We start from the raw sequence: 23,632 nt of genomic DNA on the forward strand, positions 1-23,632 counted from the left end.
GACGACATACCCAGGAATAAATCTGAAACAGAGTGGGTCCCGCCTCCCTCACCACTCAGCCTTGCTGGTTCAGACACATTGACTGCCGCTAGCACTGTTTCCTCTGCCTAGAGGCTCTCCCTCCAGTTTCTCACTCAAAATCCCACGTATCTGTGGCCTCCTTAGGGAGGCTGAGAGCATTCCACACTCCACCCTCACGCTAGCTTTCCCTTGGAAATTTACCAGCTGAATGCGGTCACATGTTTATTCCTTTACTTTCTTTTTCTTTAGTCAGTTTCTTGATGAAGTATAGTTATTAAGAAACAGGGTATTTGTCTGGTTTTGTTTTGTGACAGGTCACAAGTAGCCCTGCCTCTACTTCCCCAGGGCTGGGATTACAGGTGTGTACTTGGTTTATGTGGCACTGGGGATTGAACCCAGAACTTTGTACATGTTAGGCAAGTACCCTACCAATAGAGATATACCCCCAGCCTGATAAATAGCTTTGAGCTTTTTATATTGATAAATAGCTTAAGCAAAGATACTAAGACAGTGGTGCTGAGGTGGGTGGTAGTAACGCACACCTTTAATCCCAGCTCTCAAGAGACAGAGGCAGGCAGATCTCTGAGTTCTAGGCCCTAGTTCCAGGATAGCCAAGGCTACACAAAGAAACCCTGTCTTGGGAGGGGGTGGTGCTTAGGAAAAGGACAGTATACAACCCAAGACATGGGTAGCAGTTTTCTCAAGAGAAGACTGGTTTCATTGTCTTGGTTATTGTCTCTCTATCAACTTGAACAAAGAACTTCATCTCTCTAATCCATCCTCTCTTTTAGAATGTGGTATGTGGATTTAGGTGCTTACTTAGTGTCTATTTGATTAGTAAATGAAGATAGGAGAGGTGGGTATCAAATCCACTGTGGACTACCTGATGGCTCCACTGATGGGGATAATGGGTCTACCCTTAGTTAGACCAAAGAGATGGCATCCTTGGTGAAGTCAGTCATTATTGTTGTTATTGTTATCATCTCCACCATCATCATCGTCGTAGTCGTCAATCTTCCTTCCCTTCCTCCCCACCTCCTCCTGTTCCTCTTCCTTCTCCTCCTCCTGTTCCTCTTCCTTCTCCTCTTCCTCCTCCTCCTCCTCTTCTTCTTCTTCTTCTTAACAGACAAGGAAATTATGCCAACCTGTCATTATGCTGTGATTAACTATTATCATTGGTTCATAATTTTCCATCATCATATACTCACTATATATATCTATGTATACATGTCTCTCTCTATATATAGTAACACATGAACACACATACTAAACATGTGCACATAACAACATAACACACTTACATGTATGTACATATATACAAATACATCCATGGATATACACGAACATATATTTTCCTGGGGGCTGCTTTTAAAAGGAAGTATACTTAAAATTATCCTCTGTAATTTTTATATATTGTACTGAAAGGTACTATCATACCATAGGAAAAAGAAAAAGGTTTTAAAGGTGATTTTTCCCCCTCTATCTTTAAACATTAAAATTCCAATATTCTGTTTCAGAGAACATGCTAGCTCATACAGCAGAATTTGTGGCCTTTCTTACCATCTTTGGAACACAGAACATAATAAACTACCTGAATATGCATCAATTAACTAGTGCATTCATGCACAAAAGTATTTAGGTGTAGGGAATGCCGTTATGAGACAGCTGGACCCAGGAGTCCCCGCTCTCCCTCAGTTGTACTTACTAACAATCGGGCGATCTGTTTCTAATGGGCCTTCTAAAAATAAACAAGAGCTCCCCTGAGCCAGTGTTGGGGACGGGTGCTTCATATAGCCACTCTGAAGTAGCAGGAAAGTCACAATGCATTAATATCTGTTTTATATCCATGGCTGAATTCTCAGCATTGAAAAAAATTACATGTAGCCCTCGTGATTAGATGTAAAAAATAAATAACACAATATCAAAACATATGCAAATATTTAACCCACCCCCACTGAGGATATACACAGTTAACTGTGTTGTCTTTTTCCAGTGGTGTAGCCACTGGTAAGGTGCCCCTGCTCCTATAAACAAGCCCTCATCCATACTCTTGTGAATCACTAATGAAAGTCACTGATCCACACATGCATATACAGGGACGGGGAGGGTCATATGAGTAGAACAGAGGAAGGACTAGTAGAAAAGAAGAGAATGAGCCTGTGTGGGAGGGGAGCAGGAGAGAGTAGGGAGGGTGAATATGATCTAAATACATTATCTATATGCTATAGATATATGCTATATATTCTATATGCTATAGAAATGCTATAATGAAACCCATTATAATGTGTAATTAATATATGATAATTAAAACAAATCCTCTGTGGCTTGCCATAGTGTGACCGTTGAGAAGAGTGTGGTTGGACGTGCTAGAGAGGCCCACCAAGTGGCCCCCAAACTTATCCAGATGAGAGTGTGGTGGCTGGGTTGAGGATATCAGCATGGTAGCCAGAAATAACCAGATCCCACAGCTTTTGAAAGTAGGTCTTGAACAGAACTCGTGATGGACCAAATAGGAGGAGACTTTAGGGTGACATGAGTTTTATCCTGGGTAGCCGAAAGGATGAAGGGGCTGTTTGAAAGGGATTGCAGTAACCTAGTATAGGATATGTAGAGTGAGAGATCTGATGGCGATGTCAAGTCGGGTGGAGCCCAAGGATATGCTGTCACGTTCTTATGACAGCTGCCACTGTGTGATCTGTTTCAGGTTCTTCTTTATACACAGTGGTTTGCCATTGACCCGAGACCCTAGTGAGGCCTTTACTCTCTTTGGCTCCATTTTCCAGGTGAGAAAGTGGAGTCATGGATGCATTAATCCATTTCCCCCAGCCTGGGAATGAGGCATCTGGGTTCAGAGCCATCATTCTAGAACTTGGGGTACAGCAGGGGCAGAATTTGTTCCTTCTTTTTATTCTTCGCTGGATGGATGAGTCTGAGAAACATCATCATGGCAGCCCACTTCAGACTGGCTCAGGCATCAAAGGTCCGGCCCTGGGAGAAGAGCCATCTAGCCCAGCACAGGGCCTTCTCTCATTTCAGAGAAGCCTGTGGCCTCGGGACATTCATTCAGTCAAGCCTGCGTAAAATAGCTCATTCCAGAATCTGAAGCTGGTAAATGAATAGTGGGTAGGGACCAAATGAGAACAGCGTGTTAGCTACAAGGCCTTCCTTATTAACCTCCCCACACTCCATTGGCTATCCTTAATTTATCTTTCAAAGGGAATATGTGTTTTCACCCATAAAGGTAAAGATCGGTATTGAAATCAGCATTTTTGATATGTGGGTTTAATAAATTTTATTTATAATTGGGTAAACACAAACGGATTATTCTTAAAAATATATTAAAGTCTGAAGAACAACATATAAGCCATTGTCCCGTTAATAAATGGAGTATTGCCATCATTCATCCGGAAGGGCTTTGATTCCCTACTAATCACAACCTCCTCCATCACGGCCTCAGCTGCTTCCCACCCCCATCCCCCAGGCTCATGGCAATAACTTGTCTTTGTACCTTTTTTTTTTTTTTGACAGCTTTACAACCTACACATCTGTCGAGGAAGCTGTGATTTAAATTAGTCTGGTTCTGAACTTTGCAAAAATGGAACAGTGTTCTAGCTAGTATTTTGTGACTTTGTGATTTGTGAGACTTGCCCGTCTTCTTCCCTGTGGCTGCAGTCCCTGTTGTTTCTATGCTGTGCTTTCCGTCATGACTATAGCATTGTATAGAAGGTCACTTACCAGGCTACGCCTGGACACTTGGGTCCTCTCTACTTTGGCAGTTAACAAAATGCTTCTGTGAACATTCTTCTAATGCCTTTTCTTTCTTTCTTTCTTTCTTTCTTTCTTTCTTTCTTTCTTTCTTTTTTCTGGTTTTTAATCTTTGCATTGAGACATGTTCTCGTAAAGGTGAGCCTCAGATTCCTTATATGACCAAGGATGTCACTGGACTTTTAAAAAAAATATTTTTATGAGTTCTTTGAGAATTTCATGCAATGAATTTTGGTCATGATCATCCTCCTTCCTCCACCCCTTCCCAGACCCAGCTTTTCCACCTTCAACTCTCTACCCAATTTTGAGTTTTCTCTTCTCCTTCTCTCTATAGAAGAAAACAAAACCAGTGTGATACAGTTTGTGCCACCCCAACTACAACTGGGGTCACACTGTTAAAACTAACTCTCCCCCAAGCAGCCATCAAATGCCAATAGCATGTGTGCACCCACAATCCCACACATAAACATGTGTGTGTGTGCAGTCATACACACACATGCATATTTTTAAGACCAAATTAAGGAGTAATGGTGGTATTAATGCTTAGAAATTGGGTCATTCATATGGATCGTGTATATTACTAGTAGAATAATAAAATGTGATAATCACCTTAGAAAACAGTTTGATAATTTCATATAAAACCAGACATGCAATTACCATATCACACAAAAACTACTCCAAGCAAATGGAAGGTTACCTCCATTCAAACCTCACAGCTTTGATGTCATACTCAGAACTGGAAGTAACTTGGATGCTCTTTGGTGGATGGATATATCTGATGGCGGGCAGTTAAAAATAACTGTGGTATTGTCCATGACACAGAATACTACTCATCAATGAAAAGGAATGGTTTATTAATACCTAAAACAATTTGGTTATATCTCAAAGACCTTATGTGGACCGGTGAAAGCCGATTCTAAAAATTCCAGATTGCATGATCCCGTCTACATATCATTCTTGACGGAGCAAATCTATGGAAATCAAAACCAAATTAGTGGTTGCCAGGCGATCAGAACGGAGTTATGGAGGCGGCAGAGAGTTGATGTCATCAAGGCGTGACTGTTAACAGATAATATAGCAAGCTGGGAGGTGCGCGTCTTTATTTATTCCCTGCATTCAAGAAAGCAGAGGCAAGTGGATGTCTGTAAGTGTGAGGTCAGTCTGTCTACAGAGTGAGTTCCAGGGCTACGCAGAGAAACCCTGTCTCAAGGATAACATGGCAGATCTTTCTAGTAATGGAACTATTGTTTACTTTTACTGTGGTTATGGAGATTAAATCTTCACATTGCTAACACTATATAACTAAATAAATATGTAAGGCTAAGAAAATCGTACTAAAATTGTGGAGTTGGAGTAACATGCACTTTTTTGTTGTGGTATGCTACACTTCAGGAAAGAGACTGATTATGTAAGGGCTGGAGAGATGGCTCAGTGGTTAAGAGCAGTCACAACTCTAACAGAGGACTGGAGTTCAGTTCCCAGCACCAGCATCAGATGGCTCATACACACCCACAACTCCAGTTCCAAGGGAGCTGCCGCCCTCTTTTGGCCTGTATGGGAACCTGCATACACACTGCATGAACATATGCATACAGATAAATTAATCTTTTCTCAAAAAAAGAGACAGAGAAGGGCTGGAGAAATGGCTTAATGATAAAGAGCACTGGCTACTCTCCCTGAGTTTCCAGGTGATATTCCCAGTACTTTCATGGAAGTTCACAACTGTAACTCCAGTCCCAGGGGATCCAATACCCATTCTGGCCTCTGTGGGCACTAGGCACCCATTGGGTAAACAAATATACATGCAGGCAAAACAAACACATAAAAACACATAAAACTTAGAAGGAAGGGGAGGGGGAGGGAGGGAAGGAAAGCCTATAGAAAAGAAATGACAAAGCTTCTTAGAAACAGTGATGGAAAGGGGTTGAGAAACACTGGAATCGGCCAACCTGTATAGGGGGAGTGAGTCCAATTTAGTAGTGATGTCACACTCCCTCAATAAATCTTAAGAGTCTCTAAAATGATGTTTGGGAGTCTTAAATCCATGTTTAATCCATTAAAATTAGCCTGTAATTCTCATTTAATTGGTTATAGGTTGGATCTGTATTTTCAAGTTAGTACAAGGAAATTCTGACCTCATAAAACAAGCTGATGAGCCGGACTCTCTCTACTCTCTGGAATAATTGCTGGAAGGTTTGACCTTTTCAGCAAATATACCTGGCCAGAGACACTGCTCATGGAAACTCTGTAGGTACTGGATCACTTCCTCTCGTGGTTACTAGAAACATAGCTCCAGGTTCCAGGACTCCTACAGCTTTATCTGTTTTCACATTTGTTAGTGTAAGGGTGTTCATTATTTCCCCGTATTGCCTTCTCAGTGTATTATTGCAATATTTGTACAGTATGATTTTGTTTGGTTGCTTGGCTGGCTGGTTGGTTTTTGATGTTGTTGTTGCTATTGTTTGTGAGTCAGGGTCTTATGTAGTCCCCTGACCTCAAACTTGCTTTGTAGCTAAAGATGAACTTAAACTTCTGATCTTCTCGCTTCTGGTTATTGGGATCACAGCCATGGTGCTGGGGAGCAAATCTAGGTCTTCATGCATACATGCTAAGCAAGCACTCTACAAACTGGGCTAAGCCCTGCCCGCCCTCCTTATTTTTTATTCTTAATGTTATTTTGTCCTCATTTCTTGACAGTTCAACATAATCAGGTTTTTCTCAAAGTGTTACTGTTTTGTTTGTTTGTTTTTAATTTTTCAAGACAAGGTTTCTCTTTGTAGCTTTGGCCACCTTGGAGCTCACTTTGTAGAACAGGCTGATCTCCAACTCGCAGAGATCGGCCTGCCTCTGCCCCCCCAAGTGCTGGGATTAAAGGCGTGCACCACCACTGCCCAGCTTAAATGTATTTTTTAAAAATTTCTCTGTCATGCCTTGGATTGGTTTATTTGTTTTATTTTGGTTGCTCTTTTTATAGATTTTACAGGTTTTTTTCTAACGTGAGAAATCCCACCTTCTCTGATAGTAATGCTTCTTTCTTGTTATTTTGAGAAAGCGCCTTAACTGTTAATTGATGGAGGAGGGTTGAACCCACTGTGGGCAGTACTATTTGCTGGGCAGGGGATCCTGGGCTGTATAAGCAAGCTAGCTAAGCATGAACCTGAGAGCCATGCAGCCAGCAGCATCCCTCTATGGTTTCTGCTTCAAGTACCTGTTCGAGGTCTCTTCCTGACTCTCTTGAGTGGTACATTGGAAGCTGAAATAAACCCTTTTGTCCCCTACTTGCTTTTGATTATTGTGTTTTATCATAGCAATAGGAAGGAAAGCAGAGCACCCTGGGTAAGATCCTATCCTGATCTTAGCCTGTATCAGTATGCTGACATGTTCATTAGAGTCCATCTCTTCCTGTTGAGAAGGTGGTAGATCACTTTTGAAAGTAATGTGTAGTTTTTCCGATAGCTAAGAGATAGTTAAGAGTTTCCCTTTGTCTTTAGTCTTACACGATTCTGAGGTCTACTTTTAGTTACTCTGATTGACATTCCTGGGGATTTCTAATCTGAAAAAGAAATTCTTTCACAAATCCTGAGAAGTTCTCACCCAGCAGCGGTTTTTCAGATACTGCCTTATTCCCATTCTCACATCCTTAGGAACCCAGATATATGGATGAGAACATCTCCCTGTCCACTGTGGGCGTTCCTTCTCAGTGTCTCCCTCTCCACCGTGGGCTCTCCTTCTCAGTGTCTCGCTGTCCACCGTGGGTGTTCCTTCTCCTCAGTGTCCCCCTGTCCACTGTGGGCGTTCCTTCTCAGTGTCTTTCACCTTATTTCTTTGCCTTTCACGCTGTCCACTCACTGTTGTATTTGAGGTAGTTTATTTTTCTCTTCTGAAGAAATCCATTTAGCTGTTTCTCATGAGTACATGTTCCTTTCTCATATTCCCGCATCTAATTTCCTTACACATACTGCACCTAGTTGCATATCCTGCTTCCTAAACCCACTGTCTGAATTCTTTGCCGGGCTGACTCTATTTGCTTAGCCTTCCAATATCTTCCTTGCCCTTGTTCATGGGAACTTGATTTTCTGTGTACTTTGTGGTTTACTACTCTTGTGTTTTTACCACCTTCTTGGGACATTCTGCCTGAGATGGCTAGCTTGCGGGCACTTTCTTCCAGAGAGGCTTAGTATTTGCCTCTCCCAGGTGTATAAAGCTACATGGGAATATTTCAACTGAAATTTAGACTGAAAGTTTTTCCAATACACACAAATGATGCATTTATCCAATTATTCTTTATCATTAAAAAATCAGGATTCAGATATTGGGGTAAGAACCTGAGAGATCAGAGAAGCAACGGATTAGCCTCCAGTGACTTCCTACCTCTTCCATTCCTTCCTCCAAAAGGGGCTGAGATCCTCTCTAAGCCCCGCCTTACTACTTCCTCAGTCCTCCAAAACCTCTATGGTTAATTTTGGTCAAGTAGTGGCTAGCTCCACCCTCTGATTCAAAACAAACTTTATTGTTACCATACAATCAAAATATCACACAACACACAAATCCCTATGTGGGACCTTACATCAGGAGATTTTTTTTTTCTCTGTCCGTTGGACCCAAATCTAAGGTAGACATTTTTCTTTGTATCTCCAACTAAAGATAAAGGTATCCCCAATGTACTCCTTTTAACCTCTGGGAATTCTCATTTAGGCATCTGATTTTTTTGTTAGTTTGTCTATCTTGGGTTGACTGAAGGTTCATTCTACTTTATCATCACATGGGCCGTAGTACCCAGACTCAGCAGGGGGTCTCCAGTTTGTTCAGCGGTCCTGGGGTATGGAAATCAGCTAAGCTTCGCTTACATTTCTAGTTTTGAGATTTCCCTTGGCCGCTTGATAGCGCCATGTTGTGTATATGTGTTAATGTTAATATACTTTACCTAAGAGCTCTTTTCTGTAGTAGTTCAAAGTCCCTGATCCTCTACCAGGGAATGGCAGTCCTACAGCAAACTTATTACAAGCTCATCTTTACTTTCTAGTTGTCTTATTTGTACACGTGTCCTTTCGCTTTCTGTTTGTCTAGGGGCTTTACAGGTGATGGTCTGGTTTTGACAGTCTCTGTTTAATACAGACTGTTAGGGAATGGTTTGTAGTACTTTGTGTGACATAACCAGCAAGTGATGATGGCCCGCCTTGTGTCAGCCAGCATTGTAGGAAGTGAGCAAAACAGACAAAAGGTCCTCCTCCCTGGCGATCTTGAATTCGAGCTGAAGACAGGGATATAGCGGGTCACATAGCAATGATGCTATAAATTAAATAAATAAGTAGAAGGCAGCCTTGCATTTGTGGAGAGAATAGCTCACAGGTGATTTGCCAAGGGATAATAGTTCCAAGGAAAAGAAGCCATGAGCCCTCAATGCAAAGATCTAGGAGTTTCATACATGCCCAAGAAAATAAGGAATGCAGATTCTCTTTTTTTCATTTCTATACTGCAACAAGTATTCCCTCTGAAATCTCGATTTTCCCTTTCTGTCTCTTACCCCAACTATAGCTTCGGTGCTTCAGCTGGGATAACTGACTGTATGATCTTGTAGGTTTCTTAATCTCTGTGCTGGTTTGCCCTCCTAATATCAATGGATCAAATGCAAAAAACATCTGTAAAGGTGCCTGATAGTGACTCTCTATGAAACCTCATTCAATCTATTTTCTCTCTCCTCATCCCAAGTGTCCCCTTGCTTTCTGTGATGGCTGCCATTGCATAGGATCTGAGTGACATCAGCCTAAGATGAGTGTGATAGACATAAGCGAAAGGTAACTATTTACATCATATCCTCTTGGATTTCCATCTCTTCTCAGCCCTCACATTGACCATGCCTTGCTGGACGTGCCCTTCCTTCGACTCGTTAAGAAGGTGCCCTTTGACCTCCGAGAGCAGCTGGACGACCCATTCTGAGGATACCAGCAGTCCTAGTGTTGCTCCTTCATACACGGACCTGCAGCTCCTCAGTACTGAGGAGCAGGCAAGCGGCCGGGCTTCCAGGACCGACTCCACGGGTAAGTCAGAGTTCCAAGCTAGAGCTCTCTGCAGATCACTTTTGGTGTACGCAGGTCCTCCTTAAGCTCCTCTTTCCCCCACAGCCAGCTTTGTCTGCAGAACATATACATGTGTGGTTGTCCGGTTCGAACGCTAGCATCCTCAGTGGTTTGTAATGGCATCGGGAAAATGGGTAAACAGACCGACTGGCTACTTGGCCAAGGATTCACGTTGGGAAACCATTTGATGGTGTGTCTCAAAGCGTTGCTCTCTGACTGTTTAGCACAAGTACCGTTTCCCTGTCAATGCATCCTCTTCCAGTTGCTGCTGAGCTGTGTCTAATATTCACGAGGCTGAATCACTCATCCTACCGCCCACACATCTTTCCTCCGCAGCAAGAGGAAGGTGAATCTCAACAGGGAGAAATTGTTAAGTGAAACAGAATGAGAATCTGGGTTCCGCCGTAGCGTCCAGACTGCTAAGGATTTTGCAGCCAAATGCCTGTAGCATTGTGCCTTCATTGAGCTATGTGACAGCCTGTAATGTCTCATGGTCTCATTTGTCAAACTTTGCAGTAGGCATAGGGTGGAAGTCTGGTCTTCACCACAGGTAGACAATGGGTCTGCCAACAAGCACTCTCACGGGCTCTTTGGGATGGTACTGGAAAGATGTATGTTCTTGATGTTCACTGCTAGCTGGTCTATGGGAGAAATTATTCTCAGACACACCCCACGGTGTCAATAGTGTTTTGTTTTCCTTCTCAAAAATATTGTGAAATTTGCCTCTAGGTCATTTTTAAAGTTTAGATACATTTTTTTTTCTCATGCAGTACGCTGGTAGATTCTACAAGCATTAACAGTGATCCTGCATAGAAAGTCAAAGGTTCAGGCAGGATTTGCCTTGGAATTTGATAAAATTGCCCACCAGCGTAGTTAACCAAAGAATTCATCTTTACCAACCATTCTTCCTTATGGCATTTTGTTTTCATAAACCTTCCTTCAGTGTGCATTAGTCTCTGTGGCTTGTGTGGCTGTTATGTGCCCCACAATTCCGTTTCTACCATGGGACAATCTCGTCGGTAGGAGGTACCTGCAGCGGCTGAGCCTGTTAGGCAGAGAGGCTGAGTGTCCCCTTCACCTCTCATTGCCTTCCACTTCCTCCCCAAGCCTTCACAGGGAGGAAGCACACACTCTTTGTACTGTTTATGGATGCTCAGATTCTACGGCTATAGGTTCAAATCCTGGTTCTGTCATATACCAGCCACACGCCTTCACCAATCCTTACACTGTCTACATGCATATATGTATATCGACATGTGTGTACAAGTATGTTCTTATTTTTTCACATCATTTTGACCAAATACCTGACAAGAAACAACTTAAGGGGGAGAAGTTTTTAGGGCTCGTGGTTTGAGAGGACATAGTCCATCCCAGTAGGCCAGGCATAATAGTAGCAGGTGGCTTCATGACGTCCAGAGCATGCGGCAGGGACGCCTCACCTGATCATGTCTTGGTGGAACAGGAAACAGACAGACAGGAAGCAGTGTCTGGTAAATTTCAAGACCTGCCCCTAGTGACCCAATTCCTCCAGCGACAAACACCACCACCTGCTGAGAACCAAGGGGATAATTCGCATGGGACTATGGGGAACATTTATTAAAACACTACAGCCCTGAGTGGGGGCGGGGCAGGGATGGGGGAGAAGAGAGACTGTGTGTCTGCGACTCTCAGGATCAGACAGAGGGTCACAGGCATGACAGGCCAAGTGTTCTGCCCTGAGCTACACCTGGCACATCTCCAGCCCTAGGACCCTTGCTATCTTTATGACTCAGTTTCATCCTCTGACAAATAGAAATATATTATAATAATAATAATAAGGTGTGTACCTTACCAGGCGAGACAGTTTATATAGAATAACCTACACGATGCCTGCTTTGGAAGAACTGATACCAGGGATAAACTGCCAAATAGTTCTCATGACTCTCCAGAGGTGCAAATTCAGCCCTTTACTAAAGATATGTGAAGGTCGAACCCAGAGCCTTTTATATGCTAGGCAAATGCTCTACCACTGAGCCACATCTGACCCCAAGTTTATAATTATATATATAATTTTTTTCTTTTGGGGGGAATGTTTCACTGTGTAGCCTTGGCTGCCCTGGAACTCACTCTGTGGACCAGGCTGGCCTCGAACTCACGGAGATCTGCCTGCCTCTGCCTCCGGAGTGGCTGGGATCAAAGGTGTGCACCACCACGCACAGCAATTATAATTTTTAACATCTTACTTTTCTCAGTGATATTGTTACAGTTCATCATCAAGAAAAACTCCTTTTCCCAGCACTTGGAAGGCAGAAGTAAGCGCATCTCTATGAGTTCGAGGCCAATCTGGTCTACAGCGAGATGCCAGAACAGCTAGGACTGTTACACAGAGAAACCCTGTCTCAAAAAAGTACCACAAAAGAGAAGAGGGGAGGAGGTGGGAAGGAGGAGAAGGAGGAGGGAAAAAAAGAAAGGAAAAACACTTCCTTCTTGGTTGGTCAGGGACCTGGAAGGAAGCAGGTGGTACACGAGGAAGGGCTGGCTTATTTGGAGAGAATTCATTGAGGAGGCAAAAGCTGAAATCATAGGAGAGCTCATTCGGTTCTCCCTGAGCAGTCAGGACAGGCGCTCTGTGTGTTGTCACCTTTGGGTGAAGATGGATGGTGGCGCTCAGGTCAGCCTGCGGGACTGTAGACTGCAGGGAGCTGAGTCGGTCTCCTCCCCGACATCTGTTCACGGGACAACATGATTTGCCGTGTAATTGTGGAGGAAAGGATTCTGTCACCAGCCCACACTTTCTTCTCAGTTTCTCACCAAGGCGATAATTAGAGGAGGAAAACAAACAAATGCCCTGGAGTTGGTAGATTACAGGAATGGGGTGCTGGGGAGTAGAGATGGTGTATTCTCTAGAGACCCCATTCCAGGGCAAATGACAGGAAAATTAGGAAGAAGCACCACCTCGAAATCACTCCCTTCTCTGGCACCCCCGTCTCCCCAAGGTCTCCTTTGCCTAGACAAGAAAGGCACACCTGTCACCTTCACCAGGCAGATAATGCTACCACGTTTACACAAAGTCGTTAAAGAGCCAGAGGATCAAGGGAATGGGAGCAAGCCTCTTCCTTTGAACTCTATTCTAAGCAGCGGAGAAAAAGCATGTAATTATGTTCGCAGTGGTTACAAGCTGATTTAAGTGGTACGCCTAGGCTCTGGTGCTTGCGTGTGCACAGGAAAGGTGTAGATTTCAGTGTGAGATTAGAACGTACAGCTCTAGACACACTAAGAATGTCGGACTGGAAGGGCTGTCAAATGGAGGCAAGAGTTATCACCATCCTAGAGTATAACAAAGGTTTATTTATTTGGGAATAAACTCACAGTAAGGATAGCAATCCACAATCCTTTGCATGCACTGGGAACTGGAACCAAATCCAGCAGAAAAAGGGGCTGCACATGCTTTTTGTCTGCACTTATGGTGCATGAGACCACGCCCAAACTGGACCAGTATCTTATTAGCTGAAGGAGTTCCCACAACAATTAACATTATCATTATTATTATTTGTTGAAATAAGAGTGGCGGGGCTGCGTCCCCAGCACCCCAGCCGCCTGCTAGCTTATGCCCGAAATAACAACATACAAACTGTATTCATTTAAAGACTGCTTGGCCCATTTCTATCTAGCCTCTTCTAGGCTAATTCTCACATATTAATTTAGTCCATTTCTAATAATGTGTGTAAGCACCCAAAGGTGCGCTTACCGGGAAGATTCTAGCCTACATCCATCCTGGGTCGGAGCTTCATCGCGTATGCCCAGGAGAGCGAAGCAGGGCCTCTGCTCCAGAGAGCAGAGCTGTCGGGTCTGTCTGAGGAGTCTTACCTCACTTCCTCTTCCTCCTGTTTACTCCTCCCACCTATGTTTTAACCTATCAGGGCAAGCAGTTTCTTTATTTAATTAACCAATGAAATCAACAGATTGATATATGACACCCCCACATCATTATTGATTTTGGAGACAGGGTTTCTCTGTGTAGCCCTAGCTATCCTGGAAGTCACTATGTAGACCAGGCTGACCTTGAACTCACAGATATCTGCCTGCCTCTGCCTCCCAAGTGCTGGGATTAAAGGCAGGAGCCACCACAGCCCAGCAATTCTGAATTATTTTATTGGCAGTTTTAAATGTAGATACTTTTTAAATAAATGACCAAATATACCTGAGAAGGATAGTGTCTGATGTGTTAAGGAGTTTTTCAGATAAACAAGATAACAAAATTGATTTCAATGAAATTACAATTTGCTCACTAAAACGTTCATACAAACCATTCAACATCCAGAAAATTCAGACATCAGAAAGAATTATAAGCTATGCTATTTTTAAATACTAAAATGTTAAACTTAATACAATATCCATAGATATAAAGTTCTGATGCCATAGTTGGTGGTACATAATCCTTTACCAATTTTTTATTATTATCTTATTTAAATAGCACCAAAGCTTTTCTGAATAAGCGTCTTTTTACTTGGACATGGAATCATAGTGATTGGTAGTGTTTTGTTTTGTTTAATTTGATGCTGGGATTGCATCCAGGAGTTCACATATGCTAAACACATGCTGTATTATACCCCAACCCATTTAGTTCCTTTTTTAAAAAGTTGTATGAAACAGCGTCTTCCTGTATAGCCCAGGCTGACTTCAGCCTCAAGGCAGTTCTCCCAGAGGCTGGGATATAGGCGTGTGCTATCATTCCTGGCTCCCATTTGGGTATCTTTGGGGTATCATAGCCATTTAAAAGTAAAAACAGACTTAAAAGTTTGGCCAAGTACAATGGTGCATGACTTTACTTCCAACATTCCAGAGGCAGAGACAGGAGGCTCACCATGAGTTAAAAGCCAGCCTGATCAGGCCTAGAGAGATGGCTCAGTGGTTAAGAGCACTGACTGCTCTTCCAGAGGACCTGGGTTCAATTCCTAGCATCCACATGGCAGCTCCCAACTATCTATACTCCAGTTTTAGGGATCCCATGGCAAAACACCAATGTACATAAAATATACATAAATTTAAAAAAAAAGCCAGCCTGGTCTACATAGGTAGTTAAGACCTTAAAAGTGATTATCTAGTAGAATTTCTGCATTTCACAAGCAAAACCACCAATGCCTAGGATATATCATGAGCAGAACCCCACTTTATACCTCATCCATTTGGTGAATCGTGTTGCAACCTGAGAGACTGGTCAAGGGAGCATGGGTCAGCTGCTGTCTTGTGGTTCTCTATTGCTGTGGAAAGTCACCAAGACCACGGCAACTCTTATAAATGAGAACGTTTAACTGAGGGGGCTTGCTTACAGTTTCAAAGGTTCAATCCATTATTGTATGGAGCTTGGTAGCATGCAGACAGACACTGTGCTAGAGCTGAGAGTCCTACATCAGAGGCAACAGGAAGTTAGCTGAGTGTCACACTGAGGGAAGCTTGAACAAAAGAGACCTCAAAGCCCACCCCAACAGTGATACATTTCCTCCAAAAAGGCCTTATGTCCTAATAGTGCCACTCCCTTTGGAGGCCATTTTCCTTCAATCCACCATAGCTGCCCTTCATTTCATTATTCTCTAAAAGTTGCCCTCCAACCCCTCCAAAAATTCAATTACTTTTGTTAAAATAATTTATTTAACTTTATTATTTTATGTATGTTGGTATGAAGGTGTCAGATCCCCTGGAAGTGGCATAAGAGACATTTGTGAGCTTCCATGTGGGTGCTGGGAACTGAACCAGGGTCCTCTAGCAGCCTGTGCTCTTAACTGTTGACCCATCTCTCCAGCCCCCTAGATTACCTTTCTTGAGGTTTTAATTCACTCATATAAAAGATATAAGGTGGACCAATGACTGTGAAAATCCTCACAGAATACATTATTTGGCCCTTAATAGCAAGTTTGACATCATGAATATTTGGTCATAGAAAGTCTTTTGACTTCCAAGTTAATGTATGTTAGATTCTGTACCACTTCTGCTGATACTGATGCACTATGGTGAAAGTCTTGGTCTTTCTGTCTCTGGGGCCTCTTGTGTGGAAACCTGCAGTCCCTCTTCCTGTTGGAGGTGAGTTGAAACTCTACACGGGAGAACCTTTCTCAGCCTCCTGGCTTCAACTTTCAGTCCTCCCTTCCATTCTCAAATGGCTCACATTTTCAAAAAGCTCCTTGTGGATTATATATAAACACAGATTCCCCCCCCCCACACACACACACATGCACAACAATAAAATCACAGTTGGTTTTCATTTTCCTTCAAGGGAATGCATGAGTTCATAGCTTAACCTTGGTCAAGTGACAAACATGGCAAGCAGCCCAGGAGGCAAAGCTTCCAGAAGAGTTAGAATTCATTGCTCTTGACTTGAGTTGTCATGAGACTAACAAACAAATTGATGCTGTCACCGTGTGGCACATCTGGCAACACAGATAATCGCCTCGGACAGAATAGTGGACGTTAACATATTTTCCCTCTCTGGAAGCAGCACCTAAAGTGATCATTATTCCTCTTGTCTTTTCGGTGAACTTGATAGTTGACTTTCTCTTAGTCATTTGTGGAATACAGTGTGTATTTGTTGACCAGGACTACTGTAACAAAACACTACCAGCTGGCTGGCTTATGCAACAGAAAGGTATTTTCTCACAGTTCTCCAAAATCAGGGTGCCAGTAAAGTTGATTTTTTCCCCCTTTTTCCTGAGGTCCAACTCCTTGACTTGTAAGTGCCCATCCTTCTCTGTGTATGTTCTTATTGTTCTCCTTGTGTGCGTCCCTGTGATGGATTTGAATGAGCAATATTCCCTAAAGGTTTGAGTTTTTGAAAACTTGGCCACTGTGGTGGTTTGAGTAGAGGAATAGCCCCACATACAATAGGGTTCATATATTTTAATGCTTAAGAAGTGCCATTAGGAGGTATGGTCTTGTTGGAGTGGGCGTGGTCTTGTTGCAGTGGGCGTGGCCTTGTTGGGTAGATGTGACTCTGTTGGTGTGTGTTGGAGACCAGCCTAGACAAATATACCTTTTGCCAGGGTAGGGGCATTGGAATTTAGAAATATTAATAAAGAATTCAGGGGCTGGAGAGATGGCTCTGTGGTTAAGAGCACTGACTGCTCTTCCAGAGGACCTGGGTTCAATTCCCAGCACACACATGGCAGCTCACAACTGTCTGAAGATCCAGTTGCAGGGGATCTGACACCTTTACACTTTTTAAAGTTGGTTTTAAAAGTGAGTTCCAGGACAGGTTCCAAACCTACAAAGAAACCCTGTCTCGAAAAACAAAAAGAAAACAAAACAAAAAAAACAAAACATAAAAAAGACAGGGTTTCTCTGTGTGGTAGTCATAGCTGTCCTGGAACTAGCTCTTGGAGACCAGGCTGGCCTCAAACTCGCAGAGATCCACTTGCCTCTACCTCCCAAGTGCTGGGATTAAAATGCATCATTTTGTTGTTGTTGTTGTTGTTGTTGTTGTTGTTTGTTTGTTTTGTTTTGTTTTTCAAAACATGGTATCACTATATACCTCTAGCTGTCCTGGAACTCACTATGTAGACCAGGCTGGCCTTGAACTCACAGAGATCTACCTACTTCTGCCTCCCGAATGCTGGTATTAAGGGTGTGCACCAGGCTGCCTGACAAGCAGCGCTATTTATATTAACAAAAGCAAGTATCATTTGATTCCAAGTATCAAATGAAATGCTGTGTAGGCCTGACAAGTATCCCAATTACATTGTTCACGGAAAAGGAAGGTTACTGTCCAGTATTGTTGAGCACTCTTCTAATTCTAGCATTGGGGTGTTTAATGCAGGAAGGTCATGAGTTTGAAGGCAGCCTGGACTAAATAGCAGGTTCAGACCACCCCATGATGAATAATAAGCTCCAGGTCACATATACGGGTGGTCTCTCTTATTCTTTCAGTTCACATGACTAAGGGGAGGACTCACCCAACTGGTGACTGGCATTACACTACAGGACTGGGATCAGAAGCTCTCCTGAGAGAGCTGGGAGAAAGAATGAAAGGGAAGGGGTTCGTATCCACTCAGGACCCCCATGACCAAGTTCTCAGCACGAAGGAGATTTATTTCCCCAGAAGGACAAAGGGCAGGGGACACGGGACAAATACAGGAGATAGAGGAAGAGGGAGAAGGGGAAGGGAGCAATGGAGTGGGGAAGGGATATTGGTCCTGGAGGACAAAGGACTGAGTCTGGATGGGGAGGAGTCAGATGTGGCCCATAGGCAAATATCAGTTTATAAAGGTACAAGGGGAAACCCTGTGTTAGGATGAGGTGTTTAATTTTAGTTGGGCATGTGAGCTAAGTGAGCCAAAGGGGACTTTTGATTGCCAGACTTCAATACTTTAATAGCAGAACCTTGGTAGTCAAACTCAGGAGGAAGAAGTGGGCGAATAAGGGACTAGACCTTGGGGGCAGCTTTAGGAATGCAATCTAATGGTTTTTACCAAGGCAACAGGAATGGGGGAGAAGGGCAAGGCCTGCCAGAGCCGTGCTTACTATACTCGAGTCATGAGAGTCCCTTCAGAGAGGAACCAGGTCCCTTCCCCAGGATGGGTTGACTCAAGCAGCACCTTAGTTTGCACATGTGTGTGTGTCCCTGGAAACTTAGTACTTCCCTTCTATCATTCGCTGCAGAAGTGGGAGGGAAGGGACCTTTCCCACTTTGGTAGGCCACAGCCCTGAACTCTTCTTTGCACTGGGTATCTACTGTGGGAAAGGCTGTTTCATGTCTCTGCTCTTTCCAATGTAACTAGTTAATCTTTACTTTCAACTCTTGGACTTTGCTTTCCTTCTTTAATCCTTCAGTCCTGGTGACTAAGAAAGATATCATTTCTGGTGAAAACATTCACTTTGCCTCCCAATGACCTAATAATCATATCCCCACCATCCCCACCACCACCACCTACTGCCCATGCAACAGAACATTGCTCTCACCCTGTGGATATCAGGCTTTTCCATGTGACGTGCTTTGGGGCTATAGAAGAACAGCTGTATGGGTTGCTGGCAGCAGCAAGAGCCATGTGCTCCCTTTGTCCTGTCAGAGCCGAGCATTACTGCCCCCCATACCCGCCACTCACACACCCTGGCTTGACCTCTGTTCCACACCTACCTTTACATGTACTCATGCCCACTTTAGATAGTGTCTTGTGTGTGCCAGCCTCCAGAATCCTCCTTGTAGACAGCCTTTCCCCTCTTCCAGGATCTCTGAATCTACATAGAGACCACAGTGTTACTGGTCAGACTTTGAAGGCGAGGACCACACCATGGACATTGTTGTATGACAAAACTTTTCCTGGGGAGTCGCAACACACACGTTTACTTACCCTAGGTAGGGAGCACGTAACAGACAGGAGTACAGATATCAAATTCTAACTTGGTGAGCCTCGGGTTTACTGGGGTTACTTACAGGAGTATGGGTTAGGGGTTCCTTACAGGAACAGAAATGACAGGCAGCTCAAGAGGTTAAAGGGTGTCCTTTCCTGGTGCCTCGGTTGGTCTAAACCTCTTCCAGGCAGCTAGTCTGCTTTCAAGTCTTCCCTGTAGCTTTTCTCCTCTGAGTGAGCTTCATGTCATCTGAGAGGGACTCCCACCTTTACTGTTTATTCTGGCAGGGAAGGGCCTAGTGAATTTAGTCGGTTTCAGGGACTTCCTGAAGTTACTTTGAGTTATTTGCCATCCTGCCTAAGGAGCTTCCCTGCAGGATGGAATGTTTCAGTGTCAAAGCAACTGTTCCACAGAAGAAATGTAGAGGGGGGCCACATACAAGCAAATAAGATCTTTAGCATTCCGTATTCATGCACATATATGTGCATGCACATGCATCTGCACATATGTGAACATACATGAACATGGTCACACACATGCAAAAAAGGAAAAGAAAGGTGTCTTGGCTTTACATAATGTTAATATATTGATGGAGGAAGGTAATTAGTTAATTATAATAAACCAACTGCTTGGCCTCATAGCTTAAAGCATAGGTGGGAGGAGAAAACAGAATAGGATGCTGGGCGGAAGAGGAAGTGAGGTCAGACTCTGCTCTGCTCCCAGAGAGTCTCTGCACTCTGGAGCAGAGACGCCATGCTCAGCTCTCCTGGGTAGACCCGACAGCTCTGCTGGAGCAGAGACACCAAGATGGACGGAGGCTAGAATCTTCCCGGTAAGCACACCTTGGGGTGCTTACACAGATGATTAGAAATGGGCTAGTCCAGGTGCGAGAATTAGCCTGTAAGGGCTAGAGTTCATTGTTGAAATAGGAGTGGCGGCAGGGCTGCGTCCCCAGCACCCGGCCGCCCGCATGGCTAGCTTATGCCTGAAATACTTACACGGAAACTGTATTCTATTAAACACTGCCTGGCCCGGCTAGTTCCAGCTTCTTATTGGCTAGCTCTTACATATTGTTCTAACCCATTTCTAATATTCTGTGTAGCCCACGAGCTGGCTTACCAGGGAGGATCTTAACCTGCGTCTGTCTGGAGTGGGAGAACCATGGCGACTCTCTCACTCAGCTTCTTTTTCCCAGCATTCTCTTCTGTCTACTCCGCCTACCTAATTTTCTGTCCTATGAGGGCCAAGGCAGTTTCTTTATTAATAAGAAATCACTCCCATATCAGTTCATGGGCCAAGCAGTTCTTAAATGAATACAGTTTGTGTGTTGTTATTTCGGGCATAAGCTAGCCAAGCGGCCGGGGTGTTGGGGACGCAGCCCCGCCGCTCCCTATTTCAACAATATATGACTTTAGCAGAACTTTTTGCCATGATGTACACAATTTCTGGAAGAATCTAGAAGAAATCTCAAGACAGGAAAGCAAGACAAAACAACAAACAAAAAACCCTAAAGTGAAGCTGCATGACATCAGAATAGCCGTTCTAACCTGTGGTATATGTGGTTTGGGACTGGGCAAATGTGTGTTTAGTGGTGTTCTCTGGGTGATGCCTTTGTTTGCGAATTAATTACAGTACAATGACTTTATTGAATAAAAAAATAAGGTCTTTTTTACATATATAATATTTCAGGTTTTTTGTTTTGTGGGTTGGTTTTGCCTCTGCTTTGGGTTTCTTTGTTCCTTCTTTGTTCCTGTTCCTGCAACTGCTGTTGAACTTGACTTGCGGTTTCCCTTTACAATGGGCCCAAATGCCATCCCTGACGAGCACCCCTGGGACATCTGCCTAGATTTATTAAGTGCTCTCATAAGTGATAGATAACCCAATTTTATTCTCAGCATGGAATACTTCACCTCTGAGAGTTGAGCTACGTGAATGTCTGGCTACCAACACCCAGATGTCCACCAGATGCCTGAATGCTCTATGATTTAACTCCATTCTGGCTCGGAAAATAATATAATGACCCAGAGGTGTTACTCATACCCATGATCACTCTTCCATCAGATGTCAGTCACTAGGGTGCCAGCTAGATGTCTGTCTGACTAGGCATAAATTGGGGGTTCCCGTGACCTCTACTTTGAGTTTGATTAATTAGCTACATCCTGTCACGGAACTTAGGGAAATACTCTGTGACCCTGGCCAGCTTAGTATAAAGGTTAAAAACCAGGTGGAAGAAATGATAGGCTAACATGGGAAGTGGCACAGAGCCTTTGTGCCCTCTCTGGGCATGCTACCTCCCAGAAACCTCTTCATGTGAAATCACCTTTGGGGGATTTGTGGAGACTTCATTAAGTGGACGTGGTTTTTGATAACACCAGTGGCTATTAGTGATCAACCCAGGCTTCAGTCCATACCCTACCAGAGTTCCGGGAGAGGGAGTTAAAGAGTCTAACTCTGATCACGTGGTTAGTTCTCCTGAGGCTCTCCAGGAGTCTACCCAGAGTCACCTCACTAAAACAAAAAAAATTCAGTCACTCTGAGGAATCCATGGAATTTAGAAGTTCAGTGTCAAGAAGTGGGCCCAAGGACTAATCCTTAGAACAAAACATTTTTCCTTACAAGGGTTCTAGGAGTCCTGCCTGGGGAAACGGGGCAAAGACTGTATATAAATGTATGGCACAATAGCCTCCTTACCCGTACACGCTAGTGCCCCGAGGTGGGACCCAGTTCTGTCACAGCCAATCACAGCACCCCACTGTGTTGCCCAGAACGCTCTGCGTTGTTGTGTTCATGTCTGCCATCCTTGCTGTTGAGGACTCTTTTGCTTGGTGTTCTTTGTCTAGAGGCCTGTACCTTCCATCTTCCGTCGGATCACTGCTTACCCAATTTCTTTGTTCCTGAAGATAGCCTTCCCAGACCGTTCTCCTTGCCATACTTAATCTTGGCCTCTTTGCCCTTCTTTTCCTCCATTGCAGTCACCCGTTCTTGCAATTGCACTTGCATACCAGCACTCTCTTGCACGTACCTGCACACAGATACATACAATTAACAATAAATCATTTAAAATATTTTGACGTTCTTGAGGTCCATAGTCACAATCTGGTGTTCTTTTCCATTAGGCCCCTTCTCTGTTACCCTGCTAGATAGATCCATTCCCCATCTGACTGTGTTAGCCGGCAGATTCCTCGTACCCCTAGGACCTCTGTCTTCTTGGGAGGGGAAGAAGAAACTCTTCTGTTATGCGCATCCCTCCAGGTCCAGCTCCCCCTGCACACCTCATTAAGTGGAAACCACAGACTGGGATGTGTGAGAGGGTCATGATGAACGCTTGTCTGAGAACTAAGATATGGAAGTAGAGACAACTGAAGGCATCTCTGAGGCCGAGCGTTCTGATGTTGCCTCCCCCAGCATATTAGGGGGGAGAGGGTTGCAGCCACTATTTGAGAGTGTCTAGAAGCTTGATCAAGGGTCCCATTTCAATGATTCAAAGCTGGTGAGTGAACTTAGAACATTATCTCCTCCTTCTCTGTTCTGGAAGGTTTTATCGCGTGTGATGGATCTCAAATTGTGTCCTCATATTTAAGTAAATGAAGAAAAGGAAAAAAGTCAAGGAAGAAAAAAATGAACAGTCTTTCAAAAAACCTAATATCACTTCTTTACACACACTTCAGAGCTCTGGACTCCAGCACAGAGGAATGGTGTATTGGAGAGGCACATTGCTGAGGCCCCTGGGGTGGATCAGGAACCTACAGCGTCTCACTAGGATTTGCAGGGTCCTGGTCCCCTCTGGTCCCACTGACACACTGGAGCCTTGGCTCACATTCTAACTAAGGATCGTAAGAGACATAGGTGCCATGCAGCAACAGCCTGACTGAAGAACTTCTTGGCTTTGGAACAGAAACACTGGGGAAGACACCTCTAACCACGCCTTTTCCAAGAAGACAGGAAGGAGTTTTCAGAACAGATATTCAGAACCAAGCTGTGTCTTCAGACAGAGATCTGAGTGTCACCTATAATGACAGTTATTTCTCCTTCAGACTTTTAATGACATATAACTTCCTGACAAGGATGAAAATATAACTGTAGAACCTGTTAAAAGTTAGATAACCATGTTCATGCTAAGTAGTTCCATGTCATAAAATACGAAGTCATTACGAGGAATATGAAGGGGTGACTGGCCAATATTACAATTGTACCCTGAGTTCTCACTTCAGTGGTCCATGTTTGTAAGACTTACTCTCTGGGGAGTGCTACATTCCAAGTTCACACAACATTGTGGTGAGCTGCGTGTCCTACAGCCATCGACTGGAATATTTCCTTTGCTTTTCTGATGTGGTTTGACCTCATGAAACATACATCTCTGAGAGTTTCTTTCATCTGCAAAGTTAAAACAGGAAAAATAAAAATGGCAAGAAGTTGCTGTGGAGAAGTCACACTGGCAGAAGCATGAAGGA

The 23,632-nt window shown here is 43.8% G+C and overlaps 1 protein-coding gene across 5 annotated transcripts in view; it reads left to right on the plus strand.

The window, feature by feature from the left end:
- Ston2 (stonin 2) overlaps nt 1-23,632 on the plus strand; it is a 166,312-nt gene that overhangs the window by 49,906 nt on the left and 92,774 nt on the right. For all 5 annotated transcript variants that reach the window (XR_007593616.1, XR_007593618.1, XR_007593617.1 and 2 more), the window contains one exon: nt 9,627-9,824. Coding sequence is in view for 2 of the 5 variants with exons in the window: in XM_050152389.1 (XP_050008346.1) it covers nt 9,627-9,824 (198 nt within the window). In the remaining 3 variants the exon portion in view is untranslated. The remainder of the gene's footprint in view (nt 1-9,626; nt 9,825-23,632) is intronic.

This window comes from Alexandromys fortis, unplaced genomic scaffold, assembly GCF_014885135.2.
Source record: "Alexandromys fortis isolate MF-2015 unplaced genomic scaffold, M_Fortis_MF-2015_v1.1 scaffold_47, whole genome shotgun sequence".
NCBI classification, from domain to species: domain Eukaryota; kingdom Metazoa; phylum Chordata; class Mammalia; order Rodentia; family Cricetidae; genus Alexandromys; species Alexandromys fortis.